Genomic DNA, 25263 nt, shown 5'->3' with positions numbered 1-25263 from the left:
GTCAACCTGGTTATTTTACTGCTTTGCTATCAAGTGGATGGACGTTTGACTTATTTTCAAAGAGACATCAATAACAGTTTAAACTCTTAAACCGGATTATTCTTGATTAAGTGTTTAAATGTAGGGCAAATACGACATTATGATTACATAAAGACAAAAGATTCCAAACAAAGACTCTCCACCATTAATTCAACAGCACAAACATGCTGATCTGAATTTAAATCTAAAGCAGTCAAGACAGGAAAAAACTGTCTCCTGTAGAAACCCTAATGCACACTTTAGAGTTTACTAACCAAAGGTTGACACAAATAGACTGAGATGTGACAAACAGATTAGCAATAATCCTGTGAGAGGATATACCCAGCCCAGACATTTAAGCATTTGTGACCCAGTTTGTGAAAACCCAACCTGTGAAAACCCAGCTAAAGATATGTAGGGGAGGTTTCAAAGATGTTTGAGCTACCCTTAAAAATATCTTCCACTGACTTATTTTGACATATATTAGTGCCACTGTTTTATCTCAAGATGCACACCAGTATTTTTTGTAAGGTTTGTTCGTAAAAATGACTTAAAGGGGACAGAGAATGAAAAACCATTTTTACCTTGTCTTTGTTGAATAATGGTAGTCTACCCGCATTCACAAACATACAAAAAGTGCTAGACATGCTAAACATCTCAGTCTCATAGAAATTCCTCTTTTAGAAATGTCAGCCAGAAAACGGCCCAATCTGAAAAACTAATGCTTATTACATCACAGGCATCTAACTGCCCCTCCACTTTAAAATAATTGGCTAAATTTTTTGAGTGGCAGCAAAGTCAGCCAATCAGTAATGAAATTGCAAGTTAAGCCAGTAGGGGGAGCCAAATAGGTGCAAAACCACTTGTTTAAAATCCCCCACCCTAATAGGGCTATCTGGAGAGAAGTTTTTAGGAAGCTTTTAAGGCATTACAGACCCAAACAAAAATATTTTTGTCTACATGTCACATCACAGAACAAGGATAAATACCCCGTTCAATCATTCTATGTCACCTTTAAATATCCCACTATCCTGGATGAATCTAAACTCTGTACAGGAAACTGCCCTTTAGTAATTAACTGTTTTCTACATAAAATCCTAATTTCTACATAATGTAAAGAACATTCATGAAAATATAATCTTGGTATCTTAAGGTAATGGTGATAAGCTTAAGGTAACTGACTACGGTAATGTCAAAGATTGAAATGAATGCTCCCATCTTGTAATATTAAAACTTTCTCCATCACACATGCCGAGCTGCTTGTTCATCCAGTGTGGGATTTAGTGACAGAAGACAAGACACAAGAGTGTAAGCAATGCATATATTTTCCTCAAAATTAGTATCTAGTGATATGATGATTACAATCAGTTTTTAGCCCTTTCAGAATATTACATGTAAATTATAATGTCAGCATTGACAAGAAAACAGAAAATATCCAAATCCATCCAAAAATGAGGGAATCATAAATGAAAATCTCTAAAGCTCAAGTATCTGCCAATTTTGTTTACCCATCCGCAATCCAAGGTTAATAAAATCAATAAAAAGACGAGAACTATCCATTCACGTTTCTTTGCAGACAGACTCTATGTGTGAAGACATGTAGTATTCCCCGCTCACATTCTACCCATACCCCGCCCCTTCTCAGGCCCCGCCCTTCTCTTGTGGTTTGCAGAAATAGTAAAGTGCTGGTAACTGATCCAGAAGTGTTCAGGAAACACGCATGAACCACACGGAAAAAAATTATGAAACAAAAAACACCTGCGGGCCCAAATATGAGGATATTCATATACACATACAAAAAAAAAAAAAAAAAACTGTACAAAGTTTACAACATATGCCAAATTAAAAAGAATATTACAACATTAGCATCATTAAAACACAGAAATCATCTCAGAATATCATCAGGTTACATATGGAAAGATTAAAACAACTGTTCCATCCAGAATGAACCTGCAATCTATTGTTATATTGCAAAAGCAAGATAAGATAAATACCTTTGAATCAATCACTGTAAACCTATTACTATATCCCACAAAAGTCTCGCAATCTGAACAAGCAAAAATACTTTAAGTTTATCTGTTATTGCATATGATTTACAGGATCATGGTCTGAGCAAGATTTATTAAACATCCCTTTTTAATGTTAGTTTTGTTAATCTGACATCTTCACAGGTGATCATCAAGTATTCAGTACTGAGACGCAAGGTTCTCAAAGATACAGCTGGTTTAACCACCAGCTTTACTTGTATAATATTTAAACAACTGTAAACCTGGCAACCTCTCGATTAAGTCTGCAAACAAATACAATGATCACTTTGGAAAGCGTTTAGTGCAGCTCTTGTGTGAAACAGACAAATGGAGGCTGTGTGTCAGTCACTTCCTTATAATGCTTTCAATTCCCATTCAAAATCGGTAGGATTGACCGCCATGCATGACCTCGCTAACACAAAGACTCCAATGAGACGATGAGGAAAACGGGCGACATCTTCCGTTATAGTGATGTGCGCTTCCAGTTCCTGTGGGCTGCATGCTAATGCGCATTTCTCTTAGAGTTAAAGTCATTGTGAGACACCAGCATATTTAGAAACATGTAAAGCGCAGACACCGCAAGATCTCATGTTATGATCAATCTTAGGACACGATCTGCCATTAGACTTTCTTAAAAAACAATTTTGACTGATATACATGACTAATTCGGAAAGTTTACACAATGAAATTGGTACACATGTTTATCTGTGTGAGTTTATACAAGGGTACACCACTAACTCCATACTGTGCCGTCAAACGAAGGCAAGTGTCGTAAAGAAAGGAACCAGTCCAGAAGTGACGAAATTCAACTGTAGCCTCAATAGTTTCTTTACCAGGACGTTCTTCCTGAAAATAAATTATTAAGAAGGCACTAAGTCGGCAACAGCCCTGTCAGTTGGATTCTGCACTAGACGAGACTACATATACAATTACAAGCTTAGAAAAATCTTCCATCTGATTTGTCACTTGCAATTACTAGAAACAGTCAACCTAGAAATTTCGTCAGAAGATGGTTTATTAGTGGTTAGTTATTCAAAGCCTACATGCAGCTTCTTGTTTAAAATAATTGAACCTAGCTTGCATTAAATGCAGCTCTTGTATTCAGTGTACAACAACTGCATCAGTTGCTAATCTGCATGGCTTCACCTGAGGGTCTGCAGGGAGTGGACGGCTATGACAGCCTGCAATGACGTCACCCAACATTCTCCACTCCAGCGAATAGCAGCATAGTAGTAGAGAAAACGACAGCAAAAAGCAGCAAATAAGGGGAGAAAAGGAAGCAAACTGGATATATAAGAGTTTTAAATGATCAGTGTAAGAGGAGTATAAGAATGAGAGGTGCCATTGGGACGTGACAAAGTGGAACACTAGTTGCGCGCACGCAAGTAGTGACAAAATAGTGTTCGGAAATACGCAGGAACTTACAACAATTCCCCTCAAACCTTTGTTTATATGCACAGTGTTTAATTTTTGCTTAAGGAGTGTTGCCACAAAATAAAATGGTTGCAAAAGATGGAACCTTTGCAAAAACGTTAAACCCTGAAGGAAAAGCAGAGAGACTAAAATATTGGGATGTGATTTAAAGATTGTCAATATTCCTGAAAGTGGGAAGGCAGACTGGTGCCCTCAGTCACTGCTGTCATCCTCATCATCGTCATCAGAAAGGTTACCGGAGGAGAAATCGCAACCGGGCCGACTGTAGGAGTCCGAACGGGGCGGCAGCGTGGCGCCCGTGGAGAGCTGTTTGTAACAGAACTCGCACACGCGAACCGGTTTGGATGCCTGACTGGGAAGCAGGAATTTCTTTTCCGAACAGGGCCCGCACACAACATAGCCGCATTTCCTGCAGTGATGGCGTCTGTTGACGGGGGTGAACTTTACTTTTTGGCAGCGCATGCATATGGTCGCCTCGGAGTCGGGCACCCAGACGGCAGCATGTTCCCCGGTGGGAGATTTCCCGCTCTTTTCCAGCAGGTCTGAGACACACTTGCTGATATGGCTCATCCACTCCGTCTTCTCATTTGCCGTGGCGGCGTATACGGCGAAGGATTTGGTGGGCGTTTTGATGAGCCAGCCGTTCCGTAGGTCACCCTCATCTTCTACCGTGTCTATGGTGACGCTCTCCAGAGGAATTATGTGCTGCTTATTGTACTTCTTCTTCTGGATGACGATGTTGCCGTATACCAGTATGTCATTGAAGAGGAAGAACTGCCGGGCTTTGGGCTTTTTGCGGCACAGTTTCGTGAGAACCCCCTCGCCGATGAGAACTCGACCTGGGATGGCCAGCGGTTGGCCCGCTGTGCCGAAACAGGCTTCCACTACTGCGATGCGTTTGGAGTTGGCCTCGCTGTTCGCCAAGCGGTCCACCATCTTTCACACACCTGGGAGGAGAATAAATAATTACTATGAGAGAAAACACATTAAAGGAAAATACTTAATATTTAATATTGGTGTTAGGTGTCCTTTGGGTCCTCAACTGAAATTATCATCTTGATGTTAAATGAACAGTTTAAACAGATCAATGGCTATCAAAGTAAATAAGAAAACTACACCCACTACATAAAATTAGTACTGTGACAACAAAGAAAAGATTTAAAAGGTTGATTTGAGGTTGAATTTAAGGTCAATTTGAGGTAAATTAACCACAGTTTATTGAAATAATTTTTTACGCAATTGAGAACAAATTCGAAGTTGTACTGAGGTCATACTGCAAAAATACTGTAGACAATTCGTTATGTCTAAAGGGACTACATCTAGGACAACTCGGAGGCATCGTACACCGGAAGTGCACATTAAATAGCGCAAGCTTAGTCAGATAGCGTATAATTCAAAATGAAAAAAATACGTTAGCAGCCAATGTTAGTGATTTGGGACAAATATGATGTTATTTAATGTTAAACTATGTGAGTGGCGCTGGCGCGACAGGGATTAGAGCAACATCCGTAGTCGTAGCTGGGCGACGCGGACAGGCGCGTATACTCATAGAAAACAATGTGTTTGATTTTTTTAAGAACGGCGTGGCGCTCAGCTGCGCGTCCGGTGTGCAACCCCCTTAACAGGGATTCATGAGTTCAGTATGTTGTGCGCTCAATCTGCGCAAATGTCATAACTTTCAGCAGCATGCAAAGTAACTATAAATTGTAAAACATAACTCGCCAACCTTCAAAATGTCATTCACTGCAACCCTATCCAAAGACTGACGTTGCAGATCCCCTCACCCCTATTTTAAAAAACATATTGGATCTAAAAGAATCACAATTTGGATTCAAAGCCGCAAATTTCCCCAAAAGGTGACTCTTGCATCCATGATACTGTTGATGTCAAATTTAATTGTTGGTCAGAAATATTTTGTTTAAATATAATTTCAGCACACAATTTTAAGACATACCCATCTTTCCCCATTCATGTAGATACGACTTTAATCTTGCATGACTGACATAACTGCCTGGAAGTGGCAAATAAGGCAGCCTAGTGATGAGATATCACTAAAGGGACTTTGGGTATAATGTCAAACCCTAGTTATTAGGATAACCTCTTACAATGCTATATAGACCGTGAGAGGGGAAAAAAAGAGCAACATTATCTATTCAAGGCAGAACAACAGGGTCTGATCCCTCACATTACATACCATCTGTTCGCCTCTTCAGGAGCACCTGTCCTGGTCAAAAACGTAAACCGCAGCAGTTGCAAAATCAATTGTAAAAAAGCATCCTCATAATGCTATGAATTTATTTAATAAGCAGGTCAAAATCATAAACTTCTTGTTTATTCATTGCAACAAATTATGTAATGCGTACCTTTACACAAAAACGGCTTACCACCACATTGCATTGTGGCACAGATGACAACCACCAGTGTAAATCTTTGCTATTGCATGATTTCCTCTGTGTAAAAAAGCAGTGATCTGACGGGTCTCACAGGCAGGTATGAAGGGATTTAGGGCATTTGAAAGTGGACAATGCAAGTTTTGAAAACAATACTGGCTGTATGTTGTTTTTTTATTATGTCTTGGATAAGGCAAACCCCAGTCCTCATATCATGACTATCATACAGAAGTGTAATAAGGCATACAACACCCCCCCCCCCCCCCCCAGGAAAGTAAACACAATGACATTTAAAACATCCTACACTTTGACCTCAATGCTGAAAAACCAAGTTTGCCTGTCGGTCTATAATCTCACACCCAAACCACAAATTTTATTGATGTGATCTCCAAGCACAACACCCCGTGAGCCGGAAAAATACCCACACGGCTAACCTTACCCATGTAACATCCAGGCTTAATAGTTGCTCATTTTGCTCAGTTGTGGACTTTTTAGAAAGACCAAGACCAAAAGCAATCGGTAAAGCTTCAGGCCAACTTTGATCATCCTAAGAACCAAAAGTAAAAGCGATAACAGTCCCACATCCTATTCAAAGCATTAAAGGAACTGGCACTTCACAAAGACATAAACATGGCTGTAAGTATGATAACATACACCTCAATTTTGAGGTGTTAGGACTTGATAAAGGTGAACTTTTACACCACACTTTCTTAAAATATATTGCCTAAGAGGAACTCAGCAAGCAGGTTGAAGTAACGTGAGGGGCCGACGTCCCCACAAAGCTGCACTTTCCTAAATCACACTTCCTCAAGTAATGAAATCTACTGCAGGGGTTTCCCACACCCTGTATATGTATGTCATGTTAAAAAGGGTAATACACAGGAGGTTTCAAATTATGATTAGTTATTCGAAACCTCCTGTGTATTGCCCCTTGTAACATGTGACAGTTCAATAACCAGTGCAAACCACCGTTTCTAATGGGCACTTGGGTTGTTAAGGCTATACATTTCTAAACCAGTGGAAGCCGTTGACTTTTTTCACCTTTTCACGATGTGAAGCTGGTCACAACATGCATTTAGCCCATCATGTGTGTGGTTTATCATTTCAAAATATGTGTTCTGCACTTTGAAATAATGTGGTGTGTAGCAGACATGTGTGGTTTATCATTTCAAAATATGTGTTCTGCACGTCAAGTAAACCTATGTGCATCACGTGTCATGTCAAAATACATGTCTGCTACACACGCGTCAAAGGTTTTGATGAAAAAAAAAGAGATGCTCGCATTTGCCAGATTCTCGCATAATCTAATGCGTAATCAGAGTTTAATGTTACGTTTGTGTCTTGCGAGTATTTTAGATGAATTTGGTCTGGTGTATTAAAACTTTTGGTAGAAAACACAATAATTAAAATTAGGTTTTTAATCCAGCATTAGAGTTGGGCGATGTCCCCTAAATTGGCAGTTGATGATGGTTACGTTAAACCATCGCGATAGACGATGATATCGTTAGGCGGGGGGGTATTTTAATTTTTCATTATTATATAATTATTATTCGTTATTTTACTTTATTACTTCCACTTAAGAAGAGTTGTGCACCTTTTTATTTTAATATATATTTTTACATAAATACTATTGTACTTAAAAGCTATAATTTTGTTATTTTACGAACCCAATGACTCCTCCGTGCTTTCCAATAGGTTGCATGTAAATATCTGTGCATATGTGCCACCAGTACTCTGTCAGAGCGGGTCTTCAGCACCGCGGGGCGCAGCCAGCACTTCAATCCGCAGCTTATTAAAACTAGACAAAGTGAACAAGTTGGTATTTCTGGCCAGAAACATTGAAATTTAAACATGGTCTGTGCATGTAAATCCCGGGTTCCGGTGGGAGTGATGTTCCAGTTTTCTTGTTCTTGGCGTTTTCTCTGAATTCTGGGTTTAAGATCTTAAGGGCTTGTTATAGTCGTGCGTAGGTCCTACGGCATAGCAGCAATGGCGTAGGTTCCGCGTCGGTTTTCATTTATACTTTTGCGTCATCGTCCACGTCGACGTGAAACACACGCGCGACCGCTGGTAGGCAGTATCCACGCGTGTAACCACAGTAGCAGTGCGATCATCAGAGAAGAAGCAGCTTGGCAAGTTAACCCACAAACGAAGAAGAAACAGCAACTTGTTGTGTATAATTTGAGAAGACCAGCAATGATGGAAGTAAATAAACAGCAACTTTTGATGCAGTTTGAGTTAAATCACTCCTCAACTTGGCTCTTCTTTGTTTTCACCTGGTTGTTTCGATCCAAAATGCTCAATTGTGGGGTCAAAAAAAATTCTGGGTTAGTTTAACGCAATGGCTTGGTTCATCCTTTTTGACCAAACCCTGTGTGTCATAAATGACTCTAGGCACATATCTGTGACCTCATTACATCAGTATTACTGTGCTGCTGCCATTTTTTTTGGCCATTTTTGCCTTTATTTAAAGGAAAACACAACCATTTTTCAATATTTTATTATGTTCTTAGCTCAACTTAGCCAAATTAATACATACCTATCTTTTTTCAATGCGTGCACTTTTAATCTTTGTATAGCGCATCGTGAATGTGTTAGCATTTAGCCTAGCCCCATTCATTCCTATAGCTTCAAACAGGGATGAATTTAGAAGCCACCAAACACATCCATGTTTTCCCTATTTAAATGAGTAGTTACACGAGTAAGTATGCTGGCACAAAATAAAACTTTTGTTTGGAGCCATAGGAATGAATGTGGCTAGGATACATTCAAGAAGCGCTGTACGAAGATTAAAAGTGCACCCACTGAAAAAAAATAGGTTTGTATTAATTAATCTAAGTTGAGGTAAGAAAATAGTAAAATATTGAAAAACGGTGGTGTTTTCCTTTAAACAGTGACAGAGGAGAGGACAGGAAAGTACAGGGAGGAGAGAGGGGTATGGAAACGGCAAATGACCACAAGCCGGGAATAGAACTTGGGTCTCCGAAAGTGTGAAAGCACCAAATGTCGCAGTGCTGCCCACTGCAGCATCGGCTCAGACTAGAAACAAATATTTAATAGAGATTACATATCACATGTGAACAAGATCACATGTACAAAAATGCAAATCTGTGCCCCATTATAAGTTGCATTATTAAACACAAACCTTTCAGACCACTGATTATTCCCCTTGGTCTTGTGGCATAAATATAAGCCAGTGCTTTTTAACACACTATTAATAACATAACTAGGACAAATGTGTCATATCTAGTTTTCCAAACACCCACGGTTTACAGAGGTTTTCCTAACCTTCTCGCTGGTTTAAAAGAGAGAAGTTCACAGCGTCTTTTGAGCTGTCTTGTAGGTCCGCTATCTCATTGCAGAGTGGCATAAAGGTCAATGATGAGCACTTTAACACAGTAAAGCTCTGCCAGACCTCAGACCCCTCTCACCTACAAAGAAGCTGTTTGCAATGGTGCGACAAGCAGGACCAGATACATTTTCCATCTCAACATGCATGTACACATCAGGGCTTGGTGTTGGTCTGTAAAGCCTCGGCTTATGAGAGCGTTCCCACATATTGTTCAATGACTTACAACAACTTTAACACCAACACACCACTAAAAGGCACGTACCAAAGCCGCATACAACTGGCATTACATATCAAAGCAAAATGATTTAAATAATTGTATTGTTAATAGTTGAAATAATTTATATAATGAATCTGATCTGAATGAGAGACCTGGAAGGGCTTCTTTGTATGCACTGACCATGTAGTGTCTATAAAATAGTGACTAAACACGAGACTTCCTTTAACTGCTGCTAAAATAATGATTTAGATAAAGCAAAATCTGTCTGACAAAATCACCATACATTTACATTTAAGGTGTACTCGCATTGTACTAACTTAAAGGAGCATTTCACCCGTGGAAACATTCATCTTTATTGAAAGTGTGTCATATTTGTAGTCGAATTGTAAAATACATTTTGATTTGGTGCCTATTTGACCGAGAAAAGGGGTGTTTGTAGTCTCACCCCCTTTAACAAAAATATTGGACTTCCTTCTTTCAATGATGCAAAATGATGATTTTTACATCATTGAAAGAAGGAAGTGCAACACTGAAATCTGTATTTCTCCTGTCTCAGCAGCAACTGAGGAAATGATGCACGACCATTCAAAAACATGACTGGGGTTCTAACTATACAAAGCTTAAAGGGATAGTTCACCCAAAAATGAAAATTCTGTCATCATTTACTCACTCTTGTGTTGTTACAAACCTGTATAAATTTCTTTGTTATGATGAACACAAAGGATGATATTTTGAGAAATGTTTGTAACAAAACTGTTTGTGGACCCAGTTCACTTCCATAGTAGGAAAAAAGAATACTAGTGCTGCCGCGAATAGTCGACGTAGTCGACGTAATCGACGATGAAAATTTGTCGACGGCAATTTTTTTAGTCGAGGAGTCGCATATTTATTTTTTTCCGTCTCAAACGGCCCACTGTAATTCTGTCTCCTGTCTCAAATGGCTCAATGTAATTCACCTCCACACCAGTCTGTGCGCTGTGCGCGCCCTGCTGGTTAATCTGCTACGCTATCATCTTTCTTCCCTCTCCCCCTGCCTTCACTACTTTAATTTTGAAAAATTGGCGGTGGCAGGTGAGTCTATGGAATTATGAGTCGGAAAGCTTCCGAAGTATGAAAGTATTTTAAGGCAAGTTGTGATAAAAGAGTGGTCTGTTACACCGTGCCAAACGTCGCCGGCTTATCACGGGAGCACAACAACAATGCACGAGCATCTCAAACGAAAACACTCGGGAGTTATTGACGATACACCCACAGAGAATAGGACAACGTAAGTAACTGTTATATGATTATTAATGAAACGGCGAGCTAGTCAGTACTGTTTTATTAACTCTTATGAGAAGTACAATGACTCTGTATTTGGATGTTAAAGGCTATCAGTGTTTGCTCGTGATTCCGCCACGGAATCAACACTGGACGCAACAAATAGATTTTTCATGATTCCCATTTACATTTTTATTTTACTATTTTAAACGGCTCAATTCATTGTTGCGAGTGTTCAGCACGTCTCTCTCTCTCTCTCTCTCTCTCTCTCTCTCTCTCTCTCTCTCTCTCTCTCTCTCACACTCATGTTGCTTGCAGCGCCTCAACAGCGCGCGCCTCTCTCTTACGTGACAGTGAAAAGGTGGCAGTGTTTTTAATGTACTTTCTTTTTTGCGTAAACGTCAACATTCACAGATGTCTCTGACAAAGACGACTGATCGAGTTAACATGACTTGAAGAAAAATTAGCAGTAGTGTGAGTCTGTGTGCGAGCTTTCTCCCTCCCTATGATGCTGTATGCCGTGTTCTGTAGTCTATGTAACAACAACAGTGTATTCTCTTATATTTCTGAATTTGCACCGAATTGTCTGCGCTATATCACTCGCATTTAAAATCAAGAAATGGCTCAAAACACAACAACAATTATGAGAAGAGCAACAGCAGTAAAGCTACAATGTAAATGTATGGTGATTTTTGCATATCTAAATCAGGATTTTAGCAGCAGTTAAAGGAACAGCTGGTTGGATAAAAAACGAGGTGATGGGTCATGTTTAGGCACTATTTTATAGGCTACAACAGAACAGATAATATGTAAAAAAGCATTCAGTTGTGTTAAAATGCAATATAAGATCAAAGAGTAGAAGTGAAACATTTCATATTTCTGTTATGCATCTACTTTGCACTGGAAGTTTTTATTATTATTTATATTGTTTACATTGTAATTTTTTATTTGGTAACATTTAAGTTATTCATATTGTTTATGACACCGGTGAGTTCAAAATAAAATGGACAATGAAATAACAAACACTTGAGTTTTTTTTAATTAGTCGTTTAGAATAGTCGACTATTCGAAAAATTAGTCGAAAGATTAGTCGTTAGAAAATTAGTCGTTAGTGGCAGCACTAAAGAATACTATGAAAGTAAATGGGGTCCACAAACAGTTTGGTTACAGACATTTCCCAAAATATCTTCCCTTGTGTATATCAGAACAAAGAAATTTAAGTGGGTTTGTAACAACATATAATTGAGTAAATTATGACACAATTTTCATTTTTGGGTGAACTATCCCTTTAATGCAAATGGGTGAAATGTCTCTTTAACTGAAGTACTGACCTCTATTTCAGTCAGATCTCTTTTACCATTTTGTAGTCAGGAAATGAGTGGGATGCTTATAAATGGGTGTTAAACTGAAACATTTGTTTTTCACAAGCATGTACCAATTGGATATTTACATTTTTAATATTGGACATTGAACTTTAGTATAAGTTTACTGGTTTAAGGTAGAGGCCCTCAAACTTTGCGTCACCAGAGATGCAGATATGTATATTATATATATATATGCAGACATATAAGACCCTGCCTATGAAAATTTAATTTTTTATAATTTAGTTTTCTGCATATAAATCATCCTACATATGATATAACCTTGATATTTTAAATATTGACTAAGGTCATGTCAAAGATTGAAATCAATGCAAAATCAGTTATTAAAATCTTATTTGAAATTGCTAATTTCAGCATTCGATTATGAGACTTTAATCTGGATTTCACTGTCACGTGCAAAACAATTATTTGAATGATAAATGTATGGTATTTTACAACGAATCACCCCCACCCCAACAAACACAGTGGGTGTCATGTTTTTCCAGCATTTTTTCACAGTTGCTCTGCAACACATCAGCTGCTAAGCCCAGCTTTGCTCTTTAAGGACTTTGTAAAAGAGATCAGAGACAGCTGCAGGTGGAAAAGAAGCAGGTGCAGACCAGACTGCTCTTTCTCTGCTGAACACTAACACATCGGATCTAACAGCCAGCACCTGACCTGACCTTACAGATACTAACCAACTTAACGGTCCATCTGCAAGAGTGAAGCACAAGCTGTCAAACACGCCAGACACAACATATAAAATATAACTTACATTTGTGTCCCTCTCGACTTCTCACGGCTCTCACCTTAAGTGTCAAGTCACAAATGTGACACAAATAAGATGAAAATATCCTATGACTAAAATCATAAATCTTAAACAGAGTTTAGGCCAAAAATCACTAAAATGCCTTTAAAATATATTTAACATATTTGAAAAGGCCCTATAGCTATATGTTGAGTGTTTATTGTGTCATTTTGTTTGCTACTTTTGCATTTTGATTTCATAGGGGATTGCAATACTGGATGTCTGCATTAATTCATTTTAAATATATGACATGAACAGACAACATACTGTAAATTAAATGAGCCCTAAACAGGTAAAATGACACAATGCAAACAATACAGTCCTTTAAAAAAATAAATAAACAAGTTAATTTTTGATACCGGTTCCATGGTATCTTAATACAAGAAAGATCGAGATCTAAACACAAGAGATGGAGGCTCAGAGACGAGAGAAGAACTGATGGCTCAGGTTTCGCCGATGTTTAATGAATGATCTTCCTAGTTTACATGTTCATCTAAGCATTTGCCAACTGGAACTCATGAAAGACTAATTTATTTTCTAGTAAATAAAATAAGTTATCAAAATCTAGAAAAAACAAGCAGCATTCTCTGCTCTCAAATTCTGGGGTGTGTCCGCCGTCGGTGCTGAAACCATGCCCACTCACAGCACAGGAAAGCTGCCATCTCTTTGAACTTTCAAATACAGCTAAAACCCAAATGAATGCTTGCGATTGTATTAGGGCCGGGCCATGCTTCAGTGCATCATCGAGCCAACATTTTGTAGCAACGGCTGATTCTCGGTAATAATTGTATGCAGACTTTAACTGAGGTGCATGTCCAAATGATTTTAAGGTATTTGGCAGCATGTTGCAAATATTCACCATAGTCACCAGATTGTACATAATCTGAAAAACGCTTAAAGCTATAGTTCACCCAAAAATGAAAATTATGTCATTTTCTCACCCTCATGTTGTCACAAACCTGTATAAATGTCTTTGTTCTGATAAACGGGAAGGAAGATATTTTGAGGAATGTTTGTACCCAAACCAATCATGAGCCCTATTCACTTTCATAGTAGGAAAAATAATACTATGGAAGTGAATGAAGCACATACTGGTTTGTTTACAAACATTGCTCAAAATCTGTATCTTTGTGTTCATTAAAACAAAGAAATTAAACAACATGAGAGAGTAAATGGTCAGAAGAACAATAAGGAAAAACTATGACACATTTTGTATAATAAGGGCGTGAATGCCCTTCTGGCTAAGTAAGTCAATGACATTTGCTTTTAGCTGTGAGGCTAGCTTGTTTATATCACTTTCAGATCCTTCCATTCTGAAGCGAGAGTTACATAATTTACTTTCCCCAATACAGCAAAAGTACAGATAGGATTACTTCTCATTTTAAGCTTTGTGCATCTTTCAACTTCAATGAGATTCTAATATGAACATGTATAAAACAGTGTAATGACAATAATATGTAAATTTTGTTGCCATTATGGTTATTCAATAAAAAGTTCCTGTTCATTGTTTCAGATAGCTTAGGACAGCTAGATTATTCCAGATTCAAAAATCTACGTGCTGTCACTGTGACTAGAGGTCGACCGATTTATCGGCCGGCCGATTAATTGGCCGATTTTTGGCATATTTTTAAAAAACGGCTTTGGCCGATTTTGCTGCAAAATTACGCCGAATAATAGGCAGGCGCATCTGCGGGCACCTAAGCGTTGTTGTAGAACTCGTGACGCTGCCTCTTCCTGCAAGCAGATCGCTCCTATCCCGTGTGTGTGCAGCCGTGCCTTGTTCACAAACAGCTTTAGTTAACGATGGCGAGATCGCGCGAATTAAGCAGCCAGTACAACAGCGCGACGGGCTTATGTCTCGCGGTGCACTTTCCGTTGCAAAGATTAGGCTCATTTCATGTGATTAATGAGTGATGATGAGTTTTGTTTGCGTGACAGAGAGAGCAGAGCCGCTCGCGCACGCTTTCTGTCTTTAAACTGTCTCCCTGCTTTTATTACTCAAAACAAAACTGACTCGATGGCAAAAGGTCGGATGACCAAATCATAGATATGTATATAAAGGCTAGATGGCTCGTCCGCGCTGATGGCCAATTGAGTGGAACGTCCGCATTTTGGCGGCCATCTTAGGACAGGGCGCTCGCTCACTCGTAGCATTGAGTTTTAATGATGCAGGTACTTTTAAATGACCATAACTTGCTTAATTTTTTACCGATTTTCAAACGGATTGGTTTGTTATAAACGTCAAAGATGTACCTATGACACTGAATACGTATACTAAAAATAAAAAAAAATTCATGAAACATGTTAAAGCATCCAGAATTATAGCCACGTTAATAACGTTTGTAAAAAACCAAACCGTTTGTAAATCCGTCAAGAATTCAGCAAGTTACAAGCATTTTAGTTGGCGTATGTCACTCACCTTCCGTCCACAGCAGCAGGGAGCAGCACTATGGCAGCACTGACCTAAGATGGCCGCCAAGTGACGACACAGCTGACTCCGCCTTGAGCCATCTAGCCTTTATATACATATCTATGGACCAAATCATATCCACCGAGGAAATGTTTTTCGTGTTGTTACAGTGACACTTTGTTTACAGTTTTGCGCTGCTCAGCCTGGATTAGAACACAGCGCGTCCGATTCGCAAACTGACTCCTTTGAACGGATTCGTTTGAATGAATGGTTGAAACAACAGATCTGTCCAACACTAAACTCAAAAGACGTCACTGTCAGCACAACCAGTCACTTATAGCGCCTCAGAAATGAGAATGTAAATGTGTTTAAAAAGATTTGCCCTAAATAACAGTCTCAACTAAAAAACATAGACATTTACTATGTTAACTTTATGATGAATAAATATTTTATCAGGTCTACCAAATAAGGATTTTATCCTACAAAGCAATAAAAGCCATGGTAAAAAACTGATCAAAGATGATGACAGCAGAGTGTCAGGTAATATCTGTGGCTGATAAATGCATGGTGCAGAGGAGGTTGTAAAACTCTTCAGAAAGACCAGTCATAATTTTTTTAAATACTTTTTACATTTAAAATATCTGCTAATGATGAGAACATTTTGATTATTATGTACATATAGAAAATCGGCCAAACGTATCGGCCATCGGCTGCCCTGATTTCCAAAAATCGGCATCGGCCAGAGAAAAAGCCATATCGGTCGACCTCTACTTATAATACTAAAGCAGTGACAAATTAATTTTTTTCTGCTAAATAAGCACTTTTAAATAAGGTTTTAAATGTTTATTTTTAATATCCCAGGCATTAAATTCTGCCGTTACAGACGTGCAATGAACCTTGGAATAGCCTAGGCCATGGTTTCTCAAATCATACCCTGGATAGATGGAGCACCCGGACGTGAGCATTATAGGGTTACACCTGGTCACTTCTCTGAGCAGTTTGCTATAGATAGACTTGTTAAAACTGTTCCATTTAAATTCGACCACATAAAGAGTCTTGGTTAAACAGATATTAATCCGATCTTCTATTCCTGTGCAAAATGCAAATAACCTATTCTTTACTCTGCTCTACAATGCTACCACTAAACTATTAAGCAGTTAAATCAGGGATGGGCAACTTTGATAATGACGAGGGCCAGCATTTTTCTCCTTTATACCAAGGGGGTCAGAACCACACGCACAATTTGCATCATTCTTAAATTTTTTTATTAAGAAACCACAATATACAATGAACCGGTCTTTAAAGATTTTAACTATTAAACTTGGCAATTATGCTAATTCTAAATCATAACTTTATTTTCAGTGGACAAAGCATTTTTAGATAAAACTTCTTAACTGCATTGCTTTAACATCTGTAACAAACAAGGCCGTTTTAAATTAGTATAGAGGAGTTTCTCATCCTGCCCTCAGAGAACAAAATTATTTAAAATAAATATACATAATAATAATAAATACATACAAAACAAAATATATAAAAATGTTAATAACAATGTATTTTACCTTTCAAATCTAAGAGTAATTCTGTCTCGAGTCCGATCCGTCACTCAAACCAGTGGCATTGTTTTGAACCCGACTGGACCCGAATGTAAACTGACGTGTGTGTAGTTTGCAGCCCCGGTGGGCTCGCAACCAATTTGGCGAGCTGCTCCATTTATTTATATGACGATGACACCAAAGGTAACCGCTAAAATGTACATTTAAAATGATCTGACATGTCTGTCTCAACGAAAATGTACCTATCGCCAGCCACACAATGTCGTAATTAGGCGCTCTTGGCAAACAGAGGAGAGGTTTAAGGACATTAACAGACACACACATTAACACACACATAGTTCAGGGCTTCTCGGGTCCGTTCAGCAAAAACACATTCATTTTAAATAACCAGAGACCCGATTATTGTACCCGACCAGTGTACGAGGCACGCGTGAAACATTTAGACCCGAACCTGATCAGGTCTCGGGTCAGACCTTGGGTTTTTGGACCCCGTGAAGACATCTTCTTCACATAAGCCCATACACTGTGACGATCCGTGAGAGCTAGCGCCCCCTCCTGGTTGGGAGGTTTTACATCGGAATACAAAAATCATCATTTTAAAAGTATTTGATTTATTATAATATGGTCCAGCGGGCCGTATTAAAATTTACCCCGGGCCGCCAGTTGCCCATCCCTGAGTTAAATCGTGCCCAAATGGTTACATTCAAGCAGAACCATACTTGGCTACACCACAGGATATTGTGATATGAACTGATTAAGACCAGTTTCACTTTGGGTGAATCCTAACCAACTCAAGACATACACACTGTAAAATAAAATACAGCATGAAGTTAAAACAACTTAGTTTTGCAGGTCAATTCAAACTACTTTAAGTTTTGACCTGTGATAAGTTGACATAACTTTAAAAAAGTTACAATTGTTTAACTTAATTTGTTTAGTTAAAGTAACATAAAAATATATGTTTATTTGACAAAAATGCTGCATTTATTTTTACAGTGCACAAGATCGTTGATATGCATGATTTCTAAGCATACGAGACAACAAAATTAAACATGCACAAAAATAAGCATTCACACATACAAAATGTAACCGTACATCCTGTCACTTCAGCACACCTAAATAACCCACAAGTAATGAGATAAGATCATGGTACAGATGTTAGGAAAAAGCTTGAATAGCGATACAGTACATTTAAATGCACTTTGCAAGCATTACCGTTTATAGTATAAAGTTATAATCGCCATCCAATATCAATAAACAGCTTGATGCACCCTAAAAATAAGTTGACAATAAAGAATGATTCCTGTGTATTGACTGGCAAATCATTCAGCAATGAAACCTGTTGCTTCATAAGGAACACAATGAGCTATACAAAGCATGCACTGTGTTTTAACTTGAACAACCTTCTTGGTAGTAATCCGCAGATTATCTCAGTCAAAACAAGTTCAGACTACTGGAGGCTAAAATTCTCTTGTTCTATTTGGCTTACACACCATTGGCTTCACCAACTGAAGTGTGTTGGACTACAACCCAACATGCACTGGCATTTAAATAAGAGGCATTAGTGAAAAACAGTGTAGCTCAATGGAAAAACATTGTATTAGCTGTACAAAACCTTGTGGGTTCAATCCCAAGAACATACGCATTGATTAAAGGTATGCTCCGTAAACTGTAAGTCACTTACAGTCGCTTTAATTGCTAAGCTAATCCCCTACATATCACCACTGCTATGAATTACATAAGTGTTTGCATGGCTCAGATCTTGGTCTCGAATCTAATCAAGCATTCAAAAAAAAAAAAGTGCTCAATTGAGGATCCATGCATCAAAGGTCACATTGTGCAAATCAAAATTTGACTCTATCCTGTCTTGCTGACATTTGGCTAAAGATTGATCTTATGTCTGTTTACATTATTACATACATGACAAGTCAGCACTATTTCAATAACCTCTACTTTGACAACCAAGACAGTCTATCATAAGTGCTGGCTACTTCGTGAACATACAAAATGTGTTATTATAATAATATGCTCTGTAAATTAACTTAGATTCAGAACTCTATGAATGGCTGACTCATTGTCTTCAATGAGTTTACACTTTAAAGGATAATATGCATCTCATTTATAGTTCAGATTATACGCTTGTTAAGTATGACGTCAACTTCTGGCTCTAAAAGCTCCATCACGTGCCTTAAGCAAACAACAATGTACTAAAAATAAACACTCACAGTGCAGTGTAACACTGCTGAAAATTGCAATCCTAACTTTTATCTTCATAATAAAATCCCAGATGGCCAGGAAGTAATGAATCTTTTATGAACTGTTCAAATTATTGTTGTCTGGTACGTCTTGAGCTTGGTTCATCAAAATATAGCTTAAATGTGTGATATGAATAAATACCACTCATAAACAGCTTTGGAGATTATAGTCTCATATGAAGCGAGTGGAGACTTGGACCTGGAAAAGGTAATTTTACAGAGCTAATAATTACACTAAATCACAGCAGAAAAATAAGCAGTTTTGACAGAAACACGATTTAAATGGTTCATCTTGACATATGAATAAATTATCCTTATTGTGCCAAGGGACGTTTTTGTATTTTGACTTAATAAAAAAAAAAAACAGAACACATTTAGAGTGATCTTAAAAAAAAGTGAAGATACATATTTTAAACTACTAGCCTGGGTGTCTAAAAGCATGGTTGGACCAATGATACGAAATAAAGCAGAAGGAAGGAATGCACAGAACATCTGTTTCTCTCATTCTGAAAACAGGAGTATTCTGAGAGGGCTCTTTCAATAGGTCTGCACAACAAAAGACAGTCCAAAATAATCCATAAAGCAACAAAGATAAATTACTCTGCAATAGTGGCTTAATTTCACACATGCAGGAAAGTATTTGTGTAAACAGATACAAAGAACAAAATACACTTAATATAAAGTGCAGGTGTGAATCAAACAACTCCATCTTAGCTATACACTGAATGCAGAAGTGAAAACTTCCATCCTCCATGAAACAATGCTTGAGACTTAATTCGACAAAACTGGTGTTTTACATGAACGCCCTGTCATGTCAGGTGTCGGTCTGTCAGTCATATCAAAAGAAGAGTCATGAACATACATTTCTATAATAAATCACCAAAACAGTACAGGAGACAAAAGTAATATTAAACCAACTTGACTTTAGTTTGGGATGCTTCCTTGTTTTCTACTTCCTAATATCCTGTAATTGGCATATCTGTACTCTTTGTACAAACACAAAGGATGGACAGATCCAAAACAATCCAACGACTTCTTATAGTGGGAAAATGGTTTTATCGGCCGATATAGATCACTGGCCGATATATCGGTTCACCCCTAGAAAAACCATCAAAAACGTTATGAAAATGAATTAACTACAAAGCATTAAAACAACTTTGAAAGAGATTGGAAAGAAAGTGAATCTGTTAACAAAATTACGTTTGTGCCTGCGGGTTACTTCAATGTTTACTATGAATGTCCTTATCATATTTCCATGATGTTTAATACTATAACGATAGCAGGTCGGCTAACTCCATATGGGTGCAAACCATACATCTTGTATAACTGGTTATCCTACAATATCTGGTTTAAATGATAAAGAAAAAAGCTACTCGTTATTCTTTTAATTTGCCTGGCATCGTGCTGTTTAAAAACAGGATTGGGTGGTTTCAGTGGGAAGTTTCGGCTAGCTGTCAAACTCACGAGGTAAACGAGGTGTGATAGCCATTGGTACAAAAACACAAAGTTTTCTCAGATGAAAATAGTTACATTTTAACCAAATTCGCTAAAACTCTCATTTCTGTGGCTGAAATAACTTTATCTTACCAACCAAGACAGCAGAGAAGCTGTAAAACAAAATGTTATATCGATTGACACAATACTGGTTAAATAAAAGTTTGAGAAACACGCCTGGGCAGACGAGCCCTTAACTTGCGTCAAGTTGGTTTTACGATAACGTTAAGTTCTGACAAAGTTTTTCCTTACGCTAGTAAGCTACAAGCTAACGTTAATATGATAATGAAGACACGAGCTGTTCCCTGACTGACAAAACGACACGAAGCCTTTGAATTTAGTTTAACGAAACACATTTTACTAACACTGGTTTAGCCATAATAATTAAAGTAAATCGCATAAACAAGGCAGGGCCAAAGCAAAACTAGCTATGACACAAACAGCAACTACACTTTCAACGAGCGCCCCGTAAGTTTAGAAACAGGAACGTGCGAGCTTACCTCAGTCCAACCGAAAAGCGACAGTAAAAGCGAAGCCACAATCGCCAGTAACTTTATTCCGTGGGCAAAATACTGAAGTTTAAAATTCAAAAAGCGTCAAAAAGTCTTTCGACTACCTTCCCGGGCAGCAAAAGTGGGAGTTTCAATATGGCTGAGAACAGGATCGGGCCATCGGGGAATGTAGACGTCACGAGCGTGACTCTCCGGGTCGCGGCTGGCGGTGTGGTGTGGGAGAAGGGGCAGGACTAATCTGGATAAACACTGATTCACGCACTGTACTGCTGCTCATAAAGTCACTTGATTTATTTAAGTTATTAATTTATTTTGAGATAAACATACACTTGCATGTTTGTAAAGGATAAAGCGCATGGATTTAACTGACACGTTAGTTGTGTGAGTCTGTAATAATCAATAAAGGAGCTAGTTAAAGTAGTCAAACTCATAAAAGAATAAATATTATTCGGTTTTGGGAACAATGGCTTTTAGATATCTGTGAGATGATTACTGTTACACCCAATACTCCATACAGAAGCATCTCTTTTGCAATGTTAAAACATAATTAAGAAAAATACAATTCAGCAGATCAAATATAAAAATGTAGGCCATTTCTTTTATCTGCACAGGGTGGCTTTGTCATTTAAAAATAATACCAGAATTTAAATATAACCACTTTGCTGATCAAAAGTGATAGCAGATATGCTATATACCTTATAAAATAGCAATATAAATAATTTTTCATAGTTTGATTAGTTGGATTAGTTTTTTACATTTCTAATCATTTTACTGTCATCCAACCTTGAGAGTTTAACACTTTTTAATATAACAATTTGGCAGACTTTGCATTTGAGACTTTAAGTCACTTTTCCCCGGTCCGTGTTTACCAAATATATATTAATATTAGGAACTGTACCTATTCGTGTGAACTGTTAGAAACGGAAATCGTCTTTAGATAGACCACATGCTAGATTTATTTCTGGAGATGTATGGTTTAACAGAAGTGCATTTTAACAGTTTAACGCTCTGGTGCCCTCAGGTGCTTGCCCGTGAAAGCGCCATATAGACAACGTGCTTTTATTGTGAATTAGTCTATTAATGAACTATGCACTTTTTCCTGGCTACATCGCCGATGGTTTTCAGCAGTGATCGTGCATTGGAGTACAATCCTTAGAGTAGAATGTGCAATTACGCATTGGGAAGCATTGGCTCCCATCCCAGTCCTGGAACATAATTACTTTTCCCTGTCTTTGGTTTTTACTCTCGTAGGTACTATTTTCATCAACATCATATTCGCCAGCATGCAAAAACGAAGAAAGCAACTAGCCAAGACCGCGAGTCAAAGCGCATCGAAAAACCATTTCTGCGAGATCAAAGCTGCAAAGAAGATAGGGACGCTGACAGTGGGTTTCACAGCATCTTTCACCCCCATCGCGGTATTTGTAGTTGGAAACGTATTTGGCAATGGTTGGTGCGGTTTTTCATTCTTTGCCTTTTGGATTTTGACCACGAATGTTATTATATATAGTGTCAGACACCAGAAGTTTAGAAACCGAGCTTATCAATTACTCATGTCGGCTCGTTGAATAATGCGAATGAGTGTGAGAATACTGAGAAAAACTGTCGCGCAAACTAGATACAGTCTTAAAAAATGTGCTACAAAATCGTTTTACAACGATGACAGTAGAATGACTATTCTGGTTCCCCTTACGAAAATCAACCATGGTTTTACTACAGTTAAAACCCAAAAAACCATGGTAACCACAAAATAAACATGGTTTTGACAACTATGGTTTTCAAAAACCATAGTTAAACCATGGTTAATGTGGTAGAAAAACCATAGTTTTGCTGATAGTAATCAATACACCAAAAAAACCATTACTACACTTTTACCACAAATAACCATGGTTAATTTTCGTAAGGGCAAAGAGACAATTAGCCAAATGTTCATAAATAATAATTTCTTTACCCTTTTAATAACCTAAAGAACACTGGCAGAAAAAACTATAAAAGGGTCCCTAGCTGACACTGGGGAAGTATCCTTTCAAAAAGTATACACATATGCAAAGAGTCCCTTATTAGTACATCAAAGGTAGGCTACATATTTGTACCAATGCATAAATAACACATCAGTGTAACAAATTCATCAATGTATACCTGTAACTAAATGGTTAAGACCCCTTTAACCTTCTAAGACCTGGATCACATTTTTTTTTTTTTTGCACCATAATACTTAATTTCATGTAAAAAAAAAAATGGTTATTATATTTATCGGTTCTTCCTAACCCCAAAATAGCTGGAAGAAATCTGGAAAAAAAAGACAAACCAAAACACGTGTCTTAGGAGGTTAAAGGTTACTGCTCCAGTGATAACTTAAAGGTCAACGATAAACGCGCACGAAAAACATTGCGGTGTGTAAAGACTTTAAGTAAACAATATATCCTATACTGTGATTGAAATACAGTTATTTATTATTCATTCAATACGATTAATTTATTTCTGCACAGATTTGTTTTCATGTTAAAGGAACAGTATGTAGGATTGTGGCCAAAACTGGTATTGCAATAACAAAACTTGTGGCTAAAACTGGTACTGCAATCACCCAACTAGTGGCCAATACACAACATGACAACATAAACATCAGTTGAGGGCTGCAACTCCACTTTTTAAATAACAATATCCTGGCCAGACCACTGTTGTCAGTGATATACGTATTTGAAATAAAATGATTTCTTAATGTCTAGTGACATATCAGGGCCATTTTATGATTAATTGATATAAATTTCTTACATACTGTTCCTTTAAATAAAGACATTTTCTATAAAACTTTGTTTTATGATGAATCTCAAACATACTTACTTTATTAATGGTATTTAATTCAACCATTAATAAACCATGAAACGTATGTTATTAAAATAATGGGAATATATTGAACAGTTCAATGTTAGTGTCTCATACTGTACATGCAGCTCAAATATACAACCTGAATCTCTTGTGTAAACCCACTCATGATTTAACTCAGGGGTCTCCAACGTGAGTCTACTACTATATAATATCAAAAAGTAGCCCTCCAGATTGTTGTATCCATTGTGGTAGCACTTGCTCACAAAAAGGTTGGAGACCCCTGATGTAACTACTATGCATCTGATGCTCCAACGGAGTAGGCAAATGTTGCGCATGTTAATCTTTAAGTCATCCAAAATGATTACGTCTGATAAATCTCCAGTCATTTGTCCCGTGTAGCTGTGCAGAGGGCTCAGTTTTGAACCCAGAGGCTGTTCAATTCCTAAGACCTCGGGAGGAAGGCAGAAGGCCTGGCTTTAGCTATTTTTTATTCCACTATGTCATTGCTGTCAAGCAATAACAAGATTATTATTCAGCACAACAAAATATGTCTTGTGCCTTACTCACTGGGCCTTTGGTAAACAATGCGTGTTTGTACAGGACATCATGTGAGTTTATTTCATGTTTACCACTGTAAAAAATCTAAAAAATCTATGAAATACACTCTTATGGAGGTTTTTTTTATTTTTTAAATAAATATTGTTCATTAAGTGTTATTACACTTTAAAAAATAATTTTATAACTTATAAAATTAAGTTGACTTTTCTCAACTTTATTTTATAAGTTGTGACAACTCATCTCTGTTGACATGACTTGTAAATCTTTGTTGATTTAACAAAAAATTTTAAGGCAGCAAAGTTTTTTTACAGTGTACTTGTATTTTAGAGGGTTATAAAGCATAATGCTATTTGCTGTAAAAGTCCTTCTGTAGCGCTATATTTTCAGAGGTGGTTTGGCAAATTTTTTTTTTAATTGACCCTGTATTTCCAAGTTGTCCATTTACTTTCTGTGAATACGCAAAACAACTTCAAACCTATAGATAATGGAGGATGCCTGTCTGACATACTAAAAAAATATGACCTGGAATTGCTTTGGTAAAACGGCAAAATACTGGGAGGAAAGTCACATTAAATTAAAATGTCTTGGCTGGTGGCTTTTTAGTTTGGAAAGTCACATACATGCATCCTCTGTACTTGTGTTCTTGAGGATTGGAATTGAATTTCGACGGTTAATGATGATGTAGAGCGAGGACACAAGTGTGCAAGATTGCTGAAGAACGTATATTGAGAAACAGTCATTGTCTCGCTGATAACATTTGTCCTGCAACAGCTACCGTAGCTTCTCTC

General features: G+C 37.7%; 2 protein-coding genes across 2 annotated transcripts; one reads left to right on the top strand and one right to left on the bottom strand.

Moving 5' to 3' along the window:
* Window positions 1-1325: 1325 nt before the first annotated feature.
* On the bottom strand, window positions 1326-21267 carry plekhf2 (pleckstrin homology domain containing, family F (with FYVE domain) member 2). The gene is made up of 2 exons (XM_065298579.2): window positions 21080-21267; window positions 1326-4426 (listed from the first exon to the last, which is right to left on the bottom strand). The coding sequence occupies exon 2, from the start codon at window positions 4413-4415 to the stop codon at window positions 3672-3674; it is 744 nt and encodes a 247-aa protein (XP_065154651.1). The 5' UTR covers window positions 4416-4426; window positions 21080-21267; the 3' UTR covers window positions 1326-3671.
* Window positions 21268-22178: 911 nt separating this feature from the next.
* On the top strand, window positions 22179-22659 carry LOC135717756 (uncharacterized). The gene is given in 2 exon segments (XM_065239934.1): window positions 22179-22330; window positions 22332-22659. Coding segments are annotated over 2 exon segments (480 nt in total).
* Window positions 22660-25263: the final 2604 nt, after the last annotated feature.

Source organism: Paramisgurnus dabryanus, chromosome 13 (genome assembly GCF_030506205.2).
Source record: "Paramisgurnus dabryanus chromosome 13, PD_genome_1.1, whole genome shotgun sequence".
NCBI classification, from domain to species: Eukaryota; Metazoa; Chordata; class Actinopteri; order Cypriniformes; family Cobitidae; genus Paramisgurnus; species Paramisgurnus dabryanus.
The sequence above is the reverse complement of the archived record's forward strand: the minus strand, read 5'-3'. Positions and strand labels throughout refer to the sequence as shown.

Bases quoted from the DNA above. Each gene is read 5' to 3' on its own strand.
- plekhf2 (XM_065298579.2), bottom strand. From the start codon at position 4,415: ATGGTGGACCGCTTGGCGAACAGCGAGGCCAACTCCAAACGCATCGCA.